The 23433-nt window shown below is 34.0% G+C and overlaps 1 protein-coding gene across 3 annotated transcripts in view; it reads right to left on the bottom strand.

The window, feature by feature from the left end:
- The window catches only part of LOC127876852 (neural cell adhesion molecule 1-like), a 207117-nt gene that overhangs the window by 159206 nt on the left and 24478 nt on the right, over positions 1 to 23433 (bottom strand). For 2 of the 3 annotated variants that reach the window (XM_052422348.1, XM_052422345.1), the window contains exon 3: positions 8572 to 8702. In XM_052422348.1, coding sequence (XP_052278308.1) covers positions 8572 to 8702 — 131 coding nt within the window. Of the gene's footprint in view, positions 1 to 2414; positions 3574 to 4156; positions 4187 to 4451; positions 4744 to 6455; positions 6477 to 6799; positions 7034 to 8571; positions 8708 to 23433 lie in introns of those variants that run through there. The other variant, XR_008048107.1, reaches the window with a different exon arrangement.

Below are 23433 nucleotides of genomic sequence, written 5' to 3'. Positions count from 1 at the left end.
TTTTAGTTAAGCCTGCGAGTACCAATTATTTAGCTCTATATTGAATACATTCAATAAAAAAGCCGGCATTGGGGTTGCTGCCGTGTTCGCAAACGGGTCCATTCTACGATAACACACCTATAACTACGAGTTGCTAAAGGATACGAGAATAACTTAATATATTCTGTTATAGTATGGCATGAATTGTTCCCAATTAGATGCAGTATTTGTATTCAAATGAGACTAACACACTGCCTGATTTACAAACATACGAGTTACGAAGGACGTCATGTTTGCAATGAGGCAAATCTGGGAATATTTACGAGTTATTATTTCAAACTTGTAATATTGCACACATACACGTTTACCAGATAAGTCATATCGCCTATTAGTTTGCAAATCAGTTACTTAAATCTATATGTGTTTCCCTATTTAATAAGCCTTTATGAGCCTCATTATAACAAAGCTGAGCATCAAATGACGAGATTTGTCAAACGCTGTATGATAACACCTTCTTATTTGAAAATAAAAAAGTTATTGAAGTAAAATACAATACTCAAGTGATTCCATTCACTGGTGTACGTAATTCACAGGGGTGTGTTGTTTCACCTGGTACTAAAATAGCCACATACACACATATATAACCATTAAAACACTCACCCATAACTTTTAGCATGCTGCAAATAGTTACATCTGATGTTATCCGATTCGATAAGAGCTTTTTTGTGGACAGTTTCTGCGTTTCAGTTTCAAACCAAACATATAGAAGAAAAAAAACATAATTGTTATTCCTGAGATATTTTTTAAATTTCTCACAAAGTTTGCTTATATGCTGACTTTTTCTTGGAGTAAAGTCTACACAAATATATAAGTAGGTCATTTGACGCTCCATTCAGCCGTGCCATTTTATTAAGACCGCTCTATTAAATTCTAAGACATCAGAATCTTTACAAAAACAACATCAAATTGAACAGCTGAACAGCAAAAAAATAACTTATACACAATATAGTATGCGATTAACTATATATATTAAAATTTCATTGTAAAAGTACAAGTTTCAAGTTTACATTATTAAGAAATAATCACTTGGTTCTGTCTTTTCTAGGAATATTATTTGAATGATGTTTCTCGCCGGTTTTCATTTTATATCATAGTCGCCGCTAAAACAAGGCGCGGAACAAAAACATTCCGTGATAATAAATATACTTTTGATGGTCGAACATTTCCTAGATAAAATTTGTCCGTTTATGATAAAGAATTATTAAAAGAATCCTGTTTTGTTAAAGTAATAAACTAAAAACAAATCAAGCGTTTCAACTCTTATCGTGTATGTACTTGTGATCAGATAGGCATATGGCCTCATAAATAATATGTTTGGTAATGACCTCTTCTTGTTGTAGTTGTATTCGAGTGGTTCTGGGTTTATGAGCATATTGGTATAAATATTAATTATAGGCTACACTTCTTAGGGCACTCAAACTACATTTGAACGTAATGATACGGCTGTCGATGAATACCAGACAAAACTGACAATTAAGTATTATAATTATGTAATTGAAATTTACGTTTATTATCTGCACTGAATTCAGTATTTTGAATATCACTACGTATAGAACAAATGTAACAATATTATAAGGCTTTACGAACTGAAAATATTCATTGGACTGTCCTGATGCCAATATTTTTAAGTTATAAATTACGAATGGGGTACGTGTACATCGTATTAAACGCGTAATACTTTTCCGAGAGGCACACGAGCATACCGTGATGCATAGCAGACGATGCCGTGATAGTCCAAACCATGAACACAACATTTGCATAGGAAACGATAATCATGAATCTTGAATGCATTCAGGGAAAAATACTAAGTCGAACGATATGAAAAATGTCTTTGAGACTATTGAATGACGCTTCAGATAACGATTTAATAGCTTACTGTTATCATACTGTATGCAAGAGGGTTATTTTCAAAAGAGCAAAAGAGGTGTTTTGTGTTTAACTGCAAAATTTAACGCTCTCATCTTTGGAATGGCATTAATATAGACTTCGCATAATATTATATAATGTCTCAGTCATTGTTTCATCCCCAAGTGTGATGATTATATTCAATTTTGCTTTCCAATATAATCACATGTGTACACACAGAAAATAGCACTTAGGTATGTTGGTAGAAACGTTACTTTTACTGTTAGTGAAGAAAACTGACGAATCATCCCTTAGTTTCCAAGGTTTCCAACGCATATATACCATGTACAGAAGGTTAAACTCTTTCTTGAGCAGCAAAAAATGAATTAATGAATTTAAATGTTATTAACATCAAGTTCGTCCGCGACTTCACGGCGTCATTCTGATAACAAGCTCCAAATCAATTGGAATAAATAGCAGCAACCTGTAGAGTTCATAATGCTTATTTTAATAAATAACAACAACATAAATAATGATGTGACTATATATATCATACATTCGTATGCTTTTCATAATTGTTTACAACAGTAGTCACTTACGTTTGTATCACTCTGAACTCGTATTTACAAAAATTGTAAAAAATATTTAAAAAAAACAATAATAACTAAATGTGATCATATTAGTTTAAACAAAACGTACAAAAGACATCGGAATTGTACTATTATTTTGCATTATTAATAGCAATAACAAGACCAAATTAAATATTGGGCGCACCTGTTAAATTATGGTTTATATTTAGCATACATACTAGTACACACCATTCGTTCGCATTTAGACCAATAACTTTTCATCAGAACAACATGAATGAAACAATTATCTTGTAATGATGTCAAATCAGTACACAATTTGAACAATTTGCGGAAATTGCTTTTAGCTAATAGGTCGTAAATCGTCAACATATAAATACCATTGGTGGATAAATTTACTAACGGCTGTTGTCACAGATACATTATATCAAATGTTGATTTAAATTGCCATATGGCAACCGTTACGACGTTTTTCTAAAATAAATTTCACGATATGACGGTGAACATTTTAATTTACATGATGATATACATCCGTGTTCTATTTTTGTGTTCTAAGAAACAAATGATTAAAGGCTACACAACATGTTAAAAAGGCTGTAGTAAACGCTGAAAAATGGCTGTATTGCGCTGGCATTCGCCAAAACCATATCTGTTCAAATTGTTGTAAATGAACTCAATATATCCAACTCATTACCAATAATGTTATGTGACGTGTTTGTAAAACATACCTACATTTTTGCCCTTTATTTAGCATACATTTGCTTTGACTGTAGTTAAAATATTAAGCGTAAATCATAGCTATTGTTCCCTACAAAAAACATAATATCGCTATTCAAAGAGTAATGAATTTCTCTATTTCGAACACAGTAATACCAATATGTCATCCGCATTCTGATCTAACATAAATCTTCATTTTAATGAAGGTCTGGGAAACCTATTTCTATGATGAGGCTATCGTCCAGAATAATGTTGCTGTCTTAAGTGTCGTCTGCAATCTAGTGCTCCAATAAACTTCACGTGCGTCATTTTTACCACGTGACTCCAAGCGAGTCAGAAGGGTCATGATCTGTATTAATATATTAATAACTCTCCGTTTCCATATCTGAAGAAAAAATACATATTGCACAGAAACACTCATCACACATGCACCACAACAGTACATTTCATGGTTTTTAAATACAGTTTGATAAATGCATTGCAATCAACTACTTACGTAAATTAATCACATGCCATACCCTGTTTCCCATGTGATATAGCCATTACAGATATTTTTATCATGTGTAATATACGTTTTAAAGCGTTTTAATTTGCTTATTTTTGTTCGATTGACCAATCGCATATTGTTATATTTGCTGATATGACTTTGCAACGTCAAATGACGTCACGAAATGTAAACAACATTCGGGATGTATAATTATGTTTGCGTAACTATTTATTTAATTTGCTCATTTTAAAACACGTGATAAAAAGATCTGACACTCGTTGTCATATCATACCATAGTTTATTAAACTCGTCCAGGAAACTCGTTAGTAAGCTCGCAAAAGGCTCGCTTACTTACAAAATTCATGAACTTGTTTAATAAACTATGGTATAATATGACAATCCGTGCCAGATCCTATATATATTTATTAAATGCTTATGTTATACATAAGATACATGATAGAATATAACAATGTATTCGTACCTCGTTTTGGATCTTTATGATTCTTTTTGTCTGAAAGATAACAAACATAATTTGCACAAATTATTTCTCTTTATATTTCAAAAATCCTACTTGATTAACGCAAAGGGAGTACATTTTGTTACGATTTATACGTTCGTATCCGCCATATAATAGTATATGGCGGATACGAACGTATAAATCGTAACAAAATGTATGCAAGCGCGCACACATAGTTATAGTATGCAATTTTATACACATCGCTTATATCAGTACAAATGATAAATAATGAAATGGACTGAATACATAATTTGCATACCATTTAGAATGTGGACTTTAAACCCTTGTGCAAGTGTTTTAGTCAACCGACAGACGTAATGCCCTCTGTCATCAGTGGTCACGCGTTTGATCACCAGTTCACTTATCAATGACCTTCCGGGTATTGGTGTCCGGTTTAATTGCAGAACGCGCCCGGGCATTCGTTTCGCTGATTGGTTCCCCATCGAAAAACCAGTCCACAGAATCCGGGGCTTTTAAAGCACCAGTGGCGTTGCAGACTAGTCGAATGTCTTCCATTAGGCTAACGTACTCTGTCCCAGTCAATTCAAGCGCTGCAATCGTGGATTACAATACGGAATGAACAATAAATACCGTGCGAACGAAACAACAAGATGTTGTTTCTGAACGAAAAGAAATGCTTTGAAAGCATTTAAGAATGGACTATCTATACATGCAATCGATTTAGAAAGAAACTTCAATTTAATTTTTTGCCATGTTATCACAAACGCATAGTGTATTGTATGCAATAAGGAAATGTAATACGCTAGAAATGCATATTACTGTCTTCAACACATGCAGGCATGTATTGAATAACGTCACCAGGAGCATTGATCAAGTTTAATGCGTTTGCAAATCCCCGTAACGAAATCCATAGAATGTTAAACTTCAAGAAACGACATTCCTCGTTCATTTTTTTGTGTGAACATAAATTAACATAACTTGATAATAAATATTCAAATTCGGATAAGTTTTTGCAGAATAACGTTTCCGTTTTGCAGAATAACGTATCAGTATATTTATATGCCCCCGGTAGGGTTGCATATAGCAGTTGATACTGTCCGTCAGTATGTCAGTATGTCATGTCGGTCTGTCCGTCCGAAAACTTTAAAGGTCATAATCTTTTCAATATTGAAGATAGCAACTTGATATTTGGCATGCAAGTGTATCTCATAGAGCTGCACATTTTGAGTGGTGAAAAGTGAAGATCAAGGTCATCCTTCAAGGTCAAATGTCAAATATATGGCGTCTGTCCGTCCGTCCAAAAACTTTAACATTGGCCATAACTTTTTCAATATTGAAGATAGCAACTTGATATTTGGCATGCATGTGTTTCTCATGGAGCTGCACATTTGGAGTGGTTTAAGGTCAAGGTCATCCTTCAAGGTCAAAGGTCAAATATATGGCATCCGTCCGTCAAAAAACCCTAACATTCGCCCCCGAAGGATGGCATATAGTTTTTGAAATGTCCGTCAGTCCGTTCGTCCGTCTGTCTGTTCGTCAGTCAGTCCGTCCGTCCGTCCGTCCAAAAACTTTAATATTTCCCATAACTTTTGCAATATTGAAGATAGAAGCTTGATATTTGGCATGCATGTGTATCTCATGGAGCTGCACATTTAGAGTGGTTCAAGGTCAAGGTCATACTTTAAGGTCAAGGTCAAAAGGCAAATTTTGCAATATTGAAGATAGCAAGTCAATATTTGGCATTCATGCATATCTCATGGAGCTGCACATTTTAAGTGGTGAAGATCAAGGTCGTTCTTCAAGGTCAAGGTCAAAGGTCAAATTTTGCAATCTAGAAGTTAGCAACTCGATATTTGGCATGCATGCGTATCTCATGGAGCTGCACATTTTGAGTGGTGAAACGTCAAAGTCAAGGTCATCCTTCAAGGTCAAGGTCAAAGGTCAAAATTTTGCAATATTGAAGATAGCAACTTGACATTTGGCAGGCATGTGTATTTAATGGACCTGTACATTTTGAGTGGTGAAAGGTCAAGATGAAAGGTCAAATTTTGCAATATTGAAGATAGCAACTAGATATTTGACATGCATGCGTATCTCAAGGAGCTGCATATTTTGAGTGGTTAAAGATCAAGGTCATCCTTCAAGGTCAAAAGTCAAATATATGACTTCAAAGCGGCGCAGTAGGGGGCATTGTTTCACGAACACAGCTCTTGTTTCAATCATATATCAAATATAAAAATACCATGTTTCGAACAAGTCATCTTATTTTTAATTTCTGAGAAGAACAAAGATTTACACATACCTTGTATATATTTAATCGGTTCTGAAAAAATAACAATGAGACAAGTTAGTTTTGGCTCATAAATAAAAATACTTTTTTGTATTCAGCAATGATATTGTTGCCGCACATTGTATACCCGTGTCAAATAAGGCAAAAAAAAACCTTTGAGAAGTAAATGCTATTGTAAATCTTAATTGACAATGCGAATTTCGATATGTAAAAGTTAAACGTATTTATAAGTTAATCATTAGATTGGGCTGTATACAGATTTCGTCAAAACAAACAAGTACGTTGTATTATTTTTAAAGCGTATTTACGCGTATTTTAAACAACAGTTCGAACTCAACAGATTAATAGTAACATACCTAAAACGTTTAACGTTATATTGAACGTGTAGTTATTTGTTGCGCTGATTTGACACGCGTATGTGCCCTCTTGGTCCTTAGATACGTTCTTGATGATCAGGTCGTATCTGCTTTCCTCATTCTCTACATCCTGCGGGTTGATTTCTTCAATTGGACCTCGATGTCTTTGTCAGGGGTGAAGGTCATCTTTCCGAGAGTAAGAGGTGATTCCTCATCAGCTTTCCGCCAAACGACCTGTTGTCATCGACACGGGGACAGTGAAACAATCAATACAACACATAGATTTCCCGTATTTTCTAGTTTGGCTTAATTCTTGTAAGTTTATTACAGTGATGATTTTAATATAAAGGGTTATACAACATTTAATAATGTCGTTACGAATTTCTTTAAGTTTATAACGACACCCTCATATTGAACAAAACAAGATATATGTAGAATATACACACGCACATTTGATATAGAAGTCTTATTGCTGAAATAACTATACATGTGGTACACTGATTTCAACACAGCACTTGTTTGTTTACTGTCACCTATCTCCACCAGCCTGTTTGAAAGGAGTTGAGTACAGACACTGTTAAGGTTCATATGCATTATATAGCGAACATAAAAGGCCTATTAACTATAACATAAATATAAATTTGTTATCGATCATCCACACATGAAGAATATGTACTTGTGAAGGTTAGCGCGAAACTGTGTTTGCAGTTACCGAAGCTCGCACACACTTTTAGAGCTTAAATATGCTTATAATTGAAAAACAAAGGCACTAATAATGTCCAAACTTGTTGTAGCTTAAATTTCTTATTTTTTCTGTTCATCAAATTACGAAAATTCTGATGATAAACTTGAAACAAAATCCACGAAACCGTCAAAGAGGAGTTTACTATTCGTACTATTTTTTCCTTTACTTGAGGAGAAACAGAGAAAAGAAACATTAATTTAGACATAACTAGTCTCAACAAACATTCCTTCTCTCTGACCAACACTCTAAAGTTATTCAGCTGTGTACACAGGACACGATCAAACCAGCCAAGAGAAGGTGAACATAAAAGCTTTGCAGGAGACAAACAATCCGATAGTTTTAATTCTGTCAAAGTTGTTTGCAGACAAAAAGTGCCTTACTGTACGGTTATTAAGCTGTTAAGTTTGATAAAGAGGATCCTAGCACAGAAATAGTAAAACCAAAAGCTTTATCGTTGAGAAATAGACCGAGGGTCATAATTGTGCCAAAGTTTGTAGCTGTAAAAAATAATTCCTTTATGATCACCCACACATTAACACAATTCCGCTCCCGCACAACTTATACGGATTCAGTTATCTGGAAGGCAAGTAATAACATGGGATGTGCACTTGATTTTGGATCAATGCTGAACTGGCAAATTAGACACACAATTCTGGAAAACATTATCACAGCCACAATACAATATTGTACGAGCAACTATTGTGTTGAGCGTTTGAGTGAGCTCCATGCGACTTAAAAAAGCAGTTTATAACATTAGCAAAACACTTATAGTGTTTGTGTATTACTTGTGTGTGTTGTTTGTTCATAGACCGCATAGGTTAGAATATGAATTACTTGCCCAAAACAGTGGACGTTGCGTTGTTTATAACAATTCTTTCCTACTGACGCCGACCATATTGTTAACAGGGTAATACAATACCGCGGCATATTTAATTTGATGACCGAATAGTGATCAGAAGGTGCGGTCCATACTCTTCATAAACCTGTGGTGTTTGAGGCAATTTGGCAATATACACTTAACACTTACAAATTTTGGGCTTAGATTATGAATCCTACATCGGAGGTGAGCAGTCTCACCCTCGTGGACTGTGATGTTCGTAGGGACGGGCAGAAATCTTGGAATAGAGGAAGGGTTGTTCCTGTAGTAATCGTGGGCATCTGAAAAATACACAACACATCATTCATAAACATTTAGGCAATATTCAACTATTAGCACTGAATTTTTGGTAAACTGAACTATATAAGTATGATAATTACACAGGATGTGCAAATCGACAAATGAAAAACTAGCAAGTGCTTGGTTAAGAAATACAGAACACGTTTGTTCGTTATATCATTTTCTTAACACAAATCTATCGTTATTCATGTCTTTCATACTTCTACAATATATGCTTAAAACATTGAAAGTAGTATTATAAACGGATTTTTTAGAACATAAATTTGATCGGCATTAAACACAATTACGCAATTTTGCATTTATTAATAGCGATCACCAATTCAGTCAAAGTGGACCAAATGTTTTAAGGGTCAAACATAAACAACTCCAAAGATACTCAACAGTTTAGTGCGGAGGTAGTTGGACAAGGTTCTATATAAGACTCAAATAGAAAACTGGCAACCATCTTGAAATCAGCCTAATATCGTAATGTCAACACACTTGTTAAATGGTGTGTTCATGTTTTACGGTAAGTGGGTAAAATTGGGAGCCACATAAGGAAAAATGGCCACCTCATGTTATAATGTCAGTGAACACAATTGTGTCGCTTTTATGTGAAATAACGACTATCGTTTTTGTACAAAACGTGACCTAACTCTACCGACATATCATTTGGTCAGTCTTTCTGGAACACCTATGACTAAACCCTCTCTGACCTTCTGACAAAAACACGAATAGCATTGTGCTTGAGAGAGCTATTATGCGTTTGAGGAGGCGAACAAAATGTTATTCGACAACTCGAGCGCGTATGTACACTGCCTGCTACCTGCCTGTACGAGAAGTCAGGAGCCCTAACAAGTCCACCGTCTGCTACATTGCAACACTTGATCAATGCAGAAAACACGTTTTGTGTATTTTGTTTGTTGTTTTGGAACGAAAAGGCATAATGAAAGATTCAATAGTCAAAGGGGACTGCAGAAAACGTGTCCTAATATTAAACAAAAACAATTTGTAGAAACGTTTTAAGGAAAGAAAAGTTATATTATGGCGTTTTGACTTCAGCAATCCGATCGGAGCAATCGGTTGTGTTTGATTTACTGATAAACGACGAAACAAGGCACTATATTATAACATGAACAATAACAAATGTCAATACAACGGTCGAGTCTGTCAACAAAGCTCGCATATTGAAAGACTTCGACGTGTCAACACGTTATATATTTTCTAATACATAAAAAAATTGAACAAGACTTATTGTGTCATACTCTTTAATGCACCGTGAGTGTAATATTGTCCTCTAAAAATTCTTTAACGCTTTCGAAAATTTATTACAATGTACCCAATAATATCGGCAACACGTGGTTACTCTTTGTTGTTAACGGAATAAGCTTAGTCACTATGTACCTCATCAATCAGTACGTAATGAGAACATTTATTCACGAATGCATGTGTTTGTGTAAAGTCCTTTATTTTAAATGATCGCGATGGATTCAGTGACATTTTGAATAGTAATGAAGAATATCAAAATGAACCGAGGCGTAACATATCCTTTAAAATTAACATAAATAAATATTTTTACAGTAATACGTATGTTATGTTAAATCCTAAAATTTAAAAGAAATGATTAATCGATAATTGAAATAATAGAGTCATGATTTAAATGCTTATCCTCAGTGAAGCCATTTATTTGACAGTTTATACCTCTATTACATAAGTCGCATTTCCATATTCCATTAATTCGTGTTTGTAAACGTATTCATGATACTTAATTTATATGTTTGATTTACATGTATGTTAAATAAATCGTTTGCAACACATACATTTAAGACATGCACCTTGTATGAAGATAGTATTACTAAACATTTGTGTTTAGCATGCAGCTTAAACGAACTGATTTCAATGTATAAAATGTCATCTTTGCGGAACAACGAAGAGAACATGTGCAAACGCAATATCAATTACAAGTTTCTTTCAACAAAAATTATATTAGCTAGTATAATTATCGAAAGCCATTACCTCAATAATGGATCACGTATGCAGCAAGACAACAATGTTATGAAATACTCTGTCCACTATCCAATCAATATATCGCATGCCACTTAAATGACTGGGAATTGCGAATTTCATCTATATGGTTGACAAGTTCACATGACACTTAATATATGGAAAAACGTAAACCAGTTCACCAGACTCAATTTACCTTGATATTAGACGAAAGACTAGCGTACTTCCTTCACACGTTATATCATCATGACAACATTATCGTTATTATTCTTGTTATTATTTGGATGATGTATAATCATAACTATTTATAATAATTTTTACTATAATCATAAGATTTATGATTATATATACTATAATTAATATTATTTTATTTATTTTTTTGATAAAACATACTAAGTATTGGTAAATGTTCTTATAATTAACAATTATTTAAAGAAGTGAATATCGATGTGAACTTTAATTATAGTTACGATTGCTATCAATCAATAACACAAAGTCACCAACAACACTGAACACGTGGATATTATTTAATTATCTCCACCTAACCAACAATTAGACATATAAAACACATATACACACTTAACCTCACCTTCTTGGCAGACAAACTATTTCCACATTTAGCGTACAAGTTAATTCCATTGCAAATAGGCGTAAATGTTATTCTTCAGAATTTCAACACTGCCTTTGATACGTAGATCCAATTTTAAATAGTAAATTGATTAGGCTGTTATTTTAATAGTGTTTGGAAACATTGGGCATCTCTTAGTCCTTTTATACCGCAGCTTGTTTTGCTTATTGGAATTTTACATAAAACATTTTAAAATAACTAGTATTCGTACTGAAGTCTAGACATGCACAATACGCATATACATGTCTTCAAGTTGATAATATAAGTGATGTACTTCGTTTTATATCACAATACTTGTGATATTCCTAACATTTTTGGCCTATAAAAAATATTTTGAAAAATTAAATCTTATTTGTCGATAATGTAAATATGTTTACAACACCTTAGCCGGTCTAATGACATATAGCATTTATTAATGGAAGAATCCTGCTATGCAAGCGTTTCACGGCGTGTATTTCTCTCTTTAGAAACATATTCCCGGCAGCATCGAATTCTATGTCTAGAGCAGCTGTTAAAACCCATTGCCTATAGCATGATGGTACTTGCTTCAAGAGACACTTTTCTGACTTCAGAGAAAGCCGCGATGCAGCGGTTACATTGATCGGTTGAAGTGGTAATCGGGCATGATATGATTTTATAAGTGTTAATTAGTCCTGCAACACCAGTGTTATGGCTCTGTAAACACCAGTCGCGTTAAAAGGGACTGACGTTTTGAATACAAACGAGGCAATATCAATAATTTTACAATATCTGTGCACGACCGATACTTTTAGATGCTTGTCATCTTAAATATAGAGCACACGAGGTTGTATATCTAAATATACTCTAAGCATGTGTAGCGCCAATAACAGACTAACGTGTGCATTGAAATTGAAAACGTTTTATAATATGCTCACACAATTTAATCAATTTTGATCAACCATTTAAATAAATTTATGTGAAAAAAAGTTCATGAATATGTTCGGTCTTATGAGACATATGAGAATGTTTAGACATTAATAACTTATTTTTACGAAACCATAGTAAATGTAAAACATCCAGCAACGCTGTTTGTGCAGAAGGCGTTTTGAAATGCAGTAGTATTGAAAATGTTGTTATGAATTTAAAATCGTAACGTGCATCAAATCACTTGCCAGTTTATAAGAAGCTACATGTACAATTACCGATTCTCACCAACCTAGAACACTTGTTTTCACTAAATAACACTAATACTAATGCATGAATTTTCGAAATTGGTCATTAAATTTACAAGCGCGAGCGACTTAATTGTTTCTTATAGATAAAACCAAAAACATCTATATTTCGTCAACATGAAAGCTGTTTCTAATAACCACTTGATGAAATATTTGTATTTATGATTGTTACCAAATCCACTTTAAACTGAAACATCAGATGAAAGAAACTTGCTTGCAAATAACTTGCTTTTAAAAGAAATAATGGAATTAAACTGAAGTGGCATACAGGTATGATGTATTGTCAAAAATAGTATGCCATTTCAATTAATTATGTATAAGTCGTTTATTTCGCTTTTGTTACAAATTATGAAAGTAGTTCTTCATTTAATTTAATTAGTTAATTGATTGGTACAGAAATCAATGTGAACCGTCATAAATATAAAAAAAGCAATTACGGCGTCGATTAATAGTAGTTTTACACATGCAATTATTTTTTTATAGAATGCTTAAACAACATCACTCTCAGAACTTGATTTATACAAGCCCTTTCAAATACTTAATAACTTGTAACCCGAGTCATCCATTAACAAAGCTACCAATGTTTAAGGTTGACTTATACCAAACTTTTTAATAAACACCCATCTTTAAATATCCTTTCCTGAAAAATGTTTGCTGTACACCCAATACACAACAAGACAAATCCTGTACAAATTTCCATGACAAAGACTAATGCCAAATAATAGTCATTAAGAAAGTGGTTATATTGACTACGAGAGTAGCGTTATTAGTATATTGGCTGTTCCAAAGATCACTTATATCAATTATAAACGTAAGCTGATTGCGAAAGCTTGCGATTTCAAACGGTACGGTATTTTATCACATACAATAAACACGTGCTGCAATGTACATTTTAATGTTTTAATTAAAATAACGTAGATGTTTTAAGTAGCCGCTTCTAATAAGCTAGCAGACTTCAGAAAATATATCAATGCAAGTAACTGTGTATCAATAACATAAGACCAGCACTTTATGCGACTGATAACTTAAATAGCAGAAATTTGTGATAATAAACGTTTTACAAATGGGATTAAAACATCATAATTATATAATTGCGTAACGAGTTTTATTGATACATGACTGATAGGAGACAATCATGTTTCTGCAGGCCAATAAAACTAACGATACGCGTTTTATTCTGCATATCATCCCAAACATATCCGACAATCAATCCTTCTTATGAAAATACATATTACTGATTGTGCTTAAAGCGCCAGTGTACAACAAGCGCTGATGTGTATGTGGAGACACATAGGCATTGTAACGCGTCAGCAATTTCATTTGTTATTGTGCAACGGCCTCTGGATACTTTGTACATCTCGTCAAAACGATATGAAGCCGATGTCAGTTCTTAAAAGGTCTTGTTGTCGCCGATAATTCCATGAGTTCAATAGGCTACGAAGTTGGTAAATTAACGTCAGACGTAGACCTTAATATATAGGAAACTAGTGTTGAGAAACCATCAACACTATAGTGGGTGTCGGTCTTTTGACGTAAGCTGTCAATTTTGTTTTGTCATTTGTATAAATTTGAGAAATTACACATAATACATTAGATATTTAATGTGATTATTGTTTTCGCCAAGGCTCATTTGGGACGTCGTATTCATGAAAATATCAAATTATATGCAGTCCGTGCTCCTGCAAATGGATTCATGCGATGTACAAGTATGGCTATTGGGTCAAAATGTGTTTGCATATTAATTTGTTTTGTTCGTATCTAATGTACAGATAATAGAAATAACCACTGAGATCTCTTGAATAATTAAGTGTTTTTATAGTGTTTGTGTATAAGTAATTTTTGTTTTTACGGATGATAAAAAATAATAATAATGCATCATCATATAAGAAGAGCTTGTAAAATTAATGCCGAAATCCCTTGACACCAGATATTGTAATCTATACACCATTTGTTATAATCATGTAATGGAAATTCCGAATTCAAGTTAAAAATGGATCATAACTAAAACAATCAAGGCGTTCGATATAAAAAACGAAATTTTCTAACACAGGGAGGTTGCAAATATGTAAGGAAATTTGTTGAATAATAAGTTTAAACATAGTATGATCATTATTGTAAGAATAAACCAGCAACAGACCCAAAGGGAACAATGACAAAACAACAGTTATGGTCTGTTCTAATCAATATTACCGAAACACGGCTCCATATCACAAAGAACAATTCATGCACGTTTAAACGTTATAGGATTACATCCTCGGATAGAAAGACGAGCATATGACCACGGCGATAACAATCCACCGCATGTACATAAAGTGTTATTTAAAAAAACGACTGCCTAAAAAGCATATCACACTCCACAGTGGCTTTACTTATGCTTCTAAAATTTCAATAAGCATGACCGCAAACATTCACTTTCCCTGTCTTTGGTCGTGGACATATAAATACCACTCCTGAATTAGATGATTTGAACGAATTGTGTGAGAACATGCCATTGAATGAAACTTATTTAAGCTTTAATATTTCTCCTCCGAAGGAGTCCAGGAAACATAAAAGAAAGCCATTACTATTGAAAATTATGTTCGGGAAATGCGTGCATCAAATGAGCTTCATTGGACCCTCTATTACTATTTGCGAAAATAATTTCTAGCTTCTACTAATTGTACTCATTTACAACAGCATTTCCTGAACAGTGTTATTACGGAGATACACTTGTTATAATTGTTTAGGTTTTGTCCGGAAATCAACTAAGCTCCATGAATTTTGTATGGTGATACGTTTAGAATCAAACCTTTTTAACTTTGTTCCATGATGACAGTTGTTGCTTTTCAATGTGGTAGTCTTAAGTGTCAAAATTAAATCAATTATACTTTCCCTTATATTATTGTAAGCTATAAGAGACAACAGAGTGTAATTTAATAAAGGAAAGGCATATTTAAATGATTTCATAAATAAAGTTGCTTAAACCGTATATTTATTCAATAAAGGGATAACGTTTTAAGAGGTATTCTAAAACTCCAAATTATAAGTGATATTGAAATAGTTTGTCGCATTTGTTGGAATCGCTTTTGAGGCGTCTGCTTATGATCTGTTCGGGAAATTTATAGGACAAAGTATAGGGTTGCTATTCAAGCTATCATGTCGTAATTGCTAAGGCTGATCGGATCTGTGAATTTCTTGAATTGAGCCGACAATGCATATGCGATCCGAACTAGTCAGGAATATCAATGCATTACCGTCTGACAAGGAATGGAATGCTTCATCTGCTATTGAAACCGTTTCATTTTATCTGTAAACGTTAGGATAACAATATAATAAATGTCGTTAACGGTGATGATGTTGCAAGAAACAGTCCATAGCAATACAAGTAAGCCATTACTGTGGCCGAACAAGTACAATGTGTGTATTATAAAATCCTTTTATTGTATGAACATTCAACAATCAGAAAATATGAAACAAGGAATAGTTTGATTCACCTAGCAAGTTGACATTTGTTATTTCTTCTCTGATGCACTTACATTTTATTTTCGCCTACTTATTATTACCATGTTGATGACATACTTGTATTTGTTTTTTACAAAACTATATTTGTATTAATATATAGAAGAGAAACAACAAATTGCGTCCGGGCGAGTTAAATGTGACATTTCATGCCAACCATGTGCACTTATATTGACAAAATATGCGTAACTTACTACACATATTGAATCAACATGATACAGTAATGGTGCAGTCTTCGATGTAAACCCTTCATAACAGATAATTGTTGATTTTGGCTCATTTAACTTTAGTGTCTTCGCTGACGATTGATTACTATTTGCCTAGGCACAATGTTCCATTCATCAACCTCTACTGTATACCTATGTATGTCAGTAATCATATTGCAATCTTATAGTTGACAATTGTGGAGAACTACCGGCTGAGCAATTAAAGACACCACACTTTTCATGGTGTGCTAGGAACTTTTCATGTTTACAGTAGGGCGAGGGGGACATTAAATTGAAGAGGTTTGGCCGTATAGTTTTATTTTGCTTTGAACAAAAGAAATTAATATACAAAATGAATCGTACACACAAATATGTTCTACGTCGATATAACGACGAAAGTTTACTGCAAATAAAATCAGACACTAACGCTAACACACGAACATATGTATATCATACTCTTAACAATGCAAGGTACAATTTCATTCAGTGTGTGTCAATCGAGAAAAAAAAGGGTGCAATAAAGCGAGATAGCGACATATGTTACTGTGCGTTGAACATAAGAGTTGTATTTTAAGCATTTAAGTACGATATAAATTTACACTTCACACTAGTGTGCTGATTTTTATTGGATATGGATGGCTATACCTAATTATTACAGCTTATAGTCAGATTGTATAAATGCATGATATAAATAAGAAATTTCCTCAAGTCGGGAAATGTCGATTGGAACCTTAAGGTATGTCACACAAAAATGCTTATAAATAAATACATTTGAATGAAATACATTTTAAATATACATACCATAGTAAAACGATATTATAAACAAAATGGTGCATTTCGTCTTTATTTGGGTTTACAAGTGACATTTATAAATAAGCGTATCGGAAAACATATTTAAAAGTGTGATATAACATGATATATTTATTACCAGCACCAATATGCTCATAGTTACTGATTTTGAACACATGTTATTGTGTTTTCCCCAATGGCGGTCTGTGAAACTAATTGTTTGGCAACGTACCGTAACAAGACATGGGCGTTTTACATACCTGTGTAATTTGTTTTTCGATGATGTATAACCTAGTGCATACTGCAGTATATAGAATGTTCAGTCCCGACATTTACATACCGATTTTAGTGTATTGATGCAAACGAACAAAATGAAGTTGGTCTAATTTTGTAGAATTCTTAACGTCTTTCCTGTGTGTATTTAAATGGGAAAATCGTTCGGATTTTATTTATAAAAAAACTTCTAATTGCCTCGAATTCTTTTCTAAATTTAGAGATGCATTTCATATAGCATCGGAGCTGGTCGGAAGCAATGGTTAAACCCTTAAATATTGCGGAGGTTTTATAGACCAACTGCGTCATCTATTGTTGAAAACTGAATATGCGGGCATTTAGTCACGTTATAATGCATATGATGCTTTGTAATATTAACGGTTAATCGATCGTAGCTCGAAGCGCAAATTGATACTATAAGACTGGGCCAGTGTTGAATTAAATATCTATATTGAAATGAGGCAAAACACAGAAAGGCACTTAAACAAACATGAAATTAAGTATTATCACATTTAATATATGCGGAATAGTTAACAAACATGGAGTTTTTTTTAATTTCGGTTGAAAATTGAAACCATATGACCATTACTAACAGAATGCAAATACACTTTTTTGTAGCTCAAAATCAAGGAACCATACAGCCACAATAGACAGCAATAATAAACATTTCATTGTAGCTCGGAATAAGGGACCCATGCAACATTATCAAATATAAATATGTTGCAAACCGAATATCTATTGATAACAAAAACAGTTCTACTTACAGCATATTAGACTGCAAGCAGAATCGATTTTATCTTATATGTAAAAGATATAAACAATTCAGATATAATCGTTTTAACAACGACATAGTGTTCTAAATTGCTTTCTGTTTTACATTCCGCAACTGTACAACAAATCAAACAAGATTTTTTTTGCGAACTTCCGAATAGTTCTGCGTGTAGCAGCTGAGAAGCCTTCTTTCTAGTTCAACTTTCTTTCGACATAAAAACCTTTATTGCTTTAACACATCGATTTAATTAGCTTAAAAAGTAAAAAAACACGCAAGCTGTGTCCTGTTTTCTCAAAACATCGACATTTATGTTCATGCATGTGTTTACAACTGTTACAGTATTAACTAGCTGACGGACTTAAATGTCAGCAATACAAAAGAAGTTTAATAACTCACACAAAAACCAATAAACATCACACATAAATAGATTAGTTTTAGAAAACTGTCATATATATATGAAGGAAATCTTTTCCATTAAAGATCAAGATATTAATATTTTTGCATATATCGATAAGACTAAGTCCATGTGTATTGGTTCTGTGATCCATAGAGGTACGCGTAAGTGGTATAGATAGTTGTTCAAGAGTTTTGTATTGGTCAAGATGGCTCGTCAATATTAAAAAGGTCATTAAAGTGTAAATCTGAAATAATGAAATTTTTCATGTTTCCAACTCTGCTGTTAAAGTCACCTGCAAGAATAACATATTTGGTTTCATTTCATTTCTGTGATATTTCATTTTCGAGGGCCGTAAAATCATCTTCGTTAAAAAATCTTGAGTTTTCAGGGGGAATGTAGACAGCACCTATCGAAATATTTTCATCAAGTTTTGTTATACTTTTGCAAATGGCGATCCAGAGTATATATTCAGTATTTGATTCTATGATTTAAAAAAAGGGAGTAAGTGTATCTATAACGAAGATTCCAATGCATCCAGATTTTCGCTTATATTCTTTTTCTCTGTGTTTAACAAGGAAATTATAACTTGTTACATTTATAAAGTCATGGGTGTCTGTTTGGGTTTCTGAAAGGCAAAATATTTCAAAATTATTAACAAGTTCTACAAATTCTGGGTAACTCAGGACGTTTTTTTTTTCAATCCGCTAACATTTAATGCTTCTAACTGAATTTTGTTTCTTTTCCGGTCAGGTAGTGTGTCTCCCCCCCCCCTCCCCCTCACTGGCCTAGCGGGTGTGACTGTTAGCCTCGTTGGTGATGTTCGCCTTATTGGGTGGTAGGGAGCTCTTGTTTCCAGATTGACGCTCCCTTATTGGATTGAGTGTCCCAGGGTCGTTGAATACTGTCCGCTGGCGTCTGGGAATTAAAATGAGTTCTTGGCGAAATTGGTGCATGGCTGCGTGTGTGGACTGTCCTTGGAGGATTGGGAGACACTGATTGTGACCTTCTAGGAGCGTGATTAGCAATAGACACCGGGGGAGGATTAATAACCTTGTGAATAGTGCCATTATTGGAAGCAAGAGTGTTGGGTGCCGAGCTATTTGAAGAGGGCCTATCTTTCTTACATCTGGTGTTAAGCGCTTGCTGTGCTTGGGGATTCCTATTGCTGTAGGCTGATGAACTAACTTGAGCCCTGTTTCCGTGAAGTATTGTGCTCCAGTCAGGAAAAGCATCTTCAATCCCCTTGCCATCCATAACAATCTTCGCCGGGAAAATCATGGTGACTTTGCTACGCGGATTGCTGTCTCGAATATGTTTGAATCTAGGCCAAATGGTTTTCCGTGCTTGTGTTATTTCCTTTGGGAAGTCTTTATTGATGCCGAAGGATGTATTTCGTAGCGGATTTGCGTGAGAAAGTATATAGATTGTGCTTTGGTAGTCTAAGAAGATAACAATGATGCCTCGTGTGGCACCCTTGTTGAATTTTCCTAGTCTATGTGCACTCTGTATTTTAGGACACTGCATAATACTTCGTTGTTCAGCGAGGAACTGGGAAATGACATTTTGACAGTTTTCATCTCTGCGTTCACTGATGCCACTGGAAATGAGCTTGTTCCTTCTGCTACGTGCCTCAATGTCAATTGATTTATATTCAAGCAGTTTAAGGCGTGCATTATGGTCAGTTAGAGTCCCTTCAATGGAATGGATTTTTGTGTTCAATTGTAAGCATTAATCAACCCTGTTTTCCATGTTTCTCATTTGTTTGAACATTACCGACATTTGTGCATCCAAAGATAAACGTTCAAAGTCGTATTTATTTGTTATGTCTTCACTGCTACTGCACTCACCACCTGTGTTTACTCTAGTCCTTTTTCTGTTGTTGTCAGTTTTAGATGAGTTTCCCGCCGCTGGGCTGACATTACAGTTTTGCGTAACAAAATGTTCCTCTTGAGTATTAACATTTGGGTAGCAGTCAAAACTGTCTAGTTGATCCATGATTACTTATCAGACTTACTTTTGGGAGTATGATAGGTTGTATGCATGTACTTATAGTAAAATAAACAAAAGTTTAAGAGCGTAACAAAATGTGCGACTGTTTACAAAAATTACCGGAAGGTAATAAGATGTAAGCCATCTTGAACAGTGAATCTCCAATATATTGACACTGTCTAGAACACAAGAAATACATTTATCACCACGCCTAATTGTTCATTCTAGTCGCACAGCCGTCAGTGAATCCATGCTGTTTATATGTTTCTTGCATACATGCCTGGCATTAAACTACAAGTCAATGTTACATGGAAACGCTTGTTTTTGAGCTTTAGGTTAATATTCCAGCGGCTTAGATATGGAAATCAGTTAGTATTTATGCAGGATTTGTTACCAGAAGAAAACATTGTAAATGTGTACACTTGGTTACATCAATCACGCAACACGTATTAAATTCAAAATAGCTCCCTCATTTAAGTACGGATTTTGTTGAAATTCGAACTCATGTAAATTAAATGCGTTGTTGCGCTCCTGAAACTTTAAACGAGATATACTGTTTTTTAAATACATTTTATAATTTCCGGGTATATCAAGCCACCTGAAATGAAGAAATTGAAATAAAATTAGAATCATATTGCGTTTCACCATTTTCACGTGCAAAAAAGATAAAACCACACCTACCCTATGTGCAAAAGCGCCCGATTGTCACTGATCAATCATTGTATCCGAATATAGTCAAATGATCACATATGCAATTTTAAATCAGAATCTGAACTCATTACTGAGATATTCAAGTTTGCAAGTGTTCTGTTAGAAAAGTCTCAAAGTGTACTTAACACAATACCGTAAATACGGATTCTGTCGAACGATTTAAATATATTGATTTATTGTCTTAAGTATTCAGACAAATTGATTTCGAGAAATATAACAAGTAATTCTTATCATTTTCATGTTGTGGAACCCATATAAAGCTATGACAAACCCAACGATCTAAGAGTTACCTTTTTTGATACTAAGACAACATTCCATGCATGTGCTAGTATGCGCTGTTTGCTGGACGTTGACTGATATATATACAAGCCTTGCACAAACCCTTAACTATGTAAGGGAAGCTTAATGTTCTTATTATTTTCTAGCGCGGATTGTACTAGGCGTTAATCTAAAATACCATACATGTGTGATAAAATCGTCAACAAAAGCTTATTTCATTTTCATTATTCAATAAATATTATATATAAGTATCGGGTATAAAGTAATGTAATTGCATAAACATAGAGCAATGGCGTTTATCTACTGTAACGTATTAATAAGTGCCGTGAATACATATATCTAAGTGTTTCGATTATTTTACATAATACAGAAATGTTTTAACTCTAAATTATAAAGCAGTTTATACCGAATAAAAAGTGTTATATTATTATTATATCAGGACAGAGTCCAAAACGTAGTGATTGCATGCCCCAGAACAAATTAATAATGCAACGAATATTGCAGACTTTCAGAAGGTTGCTTGAGATGAAGATTGACACGCACGACTTTTTATTGCATAAACAATTGCACGTTCTGTTAAAGCTTGCAGTCCCTTTGTAAGAGGAACATTCACCCGATGAATTTGCAAAACAACATGCGTACAACTGCTTCGCCTTAGTAGCAATGTTCTCAGGTAGAATGGTGGTTGACATACTTCAAAGAAACAAATCGTATTTATTGCTACCCATGTGCTCTAATTACCACATACAAGGTCGAATATGCGTGTTAGAGTGTATATTCTTCGTAATTGACATAGCGCCGGACAATAAAAGAGGCATTAAAATAAGTGCATAGTTTACTACGAATGAATTTATTGGTATAATATTATCTGGATGCATATGTACAATTTAAAAACTAAAACAATTATTTCAATCTTATCACGAACAATTTACCATGCTAATGAAAGAAACTCATATTTTATTATGTTATCCGTGCCATTTGATTACAGCCATTTGATAACTAATATATTTGCGTTTTTAACAATATATCACAGTATATCGGGAAGTAATCTTTGTTTCTTAAACTTAAGTGTTTCATTTTTTTTTAAACATGAGTACACAAAAAAACATACAAACAGATGGAACAAAACAGGAAAATACGAAAGCTATTCTAAAACCTGCTCGTTATTCCTTCCTATATTTACCGAATACCAACATAATGCGCTTGATTTACAAACCAAAGCAATTTTCCAGAATGGAAGATAAAGATAGAAGGCATGCTCATCTCAAACATATACAATGCAGAAATATTGAGACAAGCAATTAGAAATGCAATCGGTGGAAAACCCAGGAAGGTGTTAGCAACCTTAAAGCCTACAGCCACAACAAAGGATATATTAGAGACATTGGAAAGTAATTACGGTGATATCAAAAGCGGAGAATGTATCATGGAAGAATATTACAAAGCTAAACAAGAGAAAGATGAAGATATTTCTGCATGGGGAATACGCCTTGAAGAGTTGGTACAGAAGGCTAAAGATAGAGGGGAAATACAAACATTCAGAAGGGAACAAATGCTACGAATAAGGTTCTGGAAATACCTAAGGAACCCGGAACTCAAGAATGCAACACGCATGTATTATGAATCGAACATAACGTTTGAACAATTGAGAAAGAAGATAAGACGAGAGGAACAAGAAATAGTTGTTTCTAAGGAAACTTCCCAACAAATATATGTACACCAGATTGATGAGCAAACAAAACTGTTGAACGACCTGAAAGAACAAATAAAGATGATGGAGGCCAAACTCAATGCATTAACAGAAAAAAGACATAGACATATGGATACAAAAAGAAGTGATACATCTAGATATGACAATAGAGGTCGGTCATACAGGGGATACCAACACAACTCAACGTTCAGAGGCCGAGGTTGATACCGCCAACACAATACTAACCTTGGAAATCGTACATATGAACCGAAAAGAGGTACTATTCAGACAGAACAACAGAAAG

The sequence above is a fragment of the Dreissena polymorpha genome, chromosome 4, assembly GCF_020536995.1.
Source record: "Dreissena polymorpha isolate Duluth1 chromosome 4, UMN_Dpol_1.0, whole genome shotgun sequence".
Taxonomy (NCBI): domain Eukaryota; kingdom Metazoa; phylum Mollusca; class Bivalvia; order Myida; family Dreissenidae; genus Dreissena; species Dreissena polymorpha.
The sequence above is the reverse complement of the archived record's forward strand: the minus strand, read 5'-3'. Positions and strand labels throughout refer to the sequence as shown.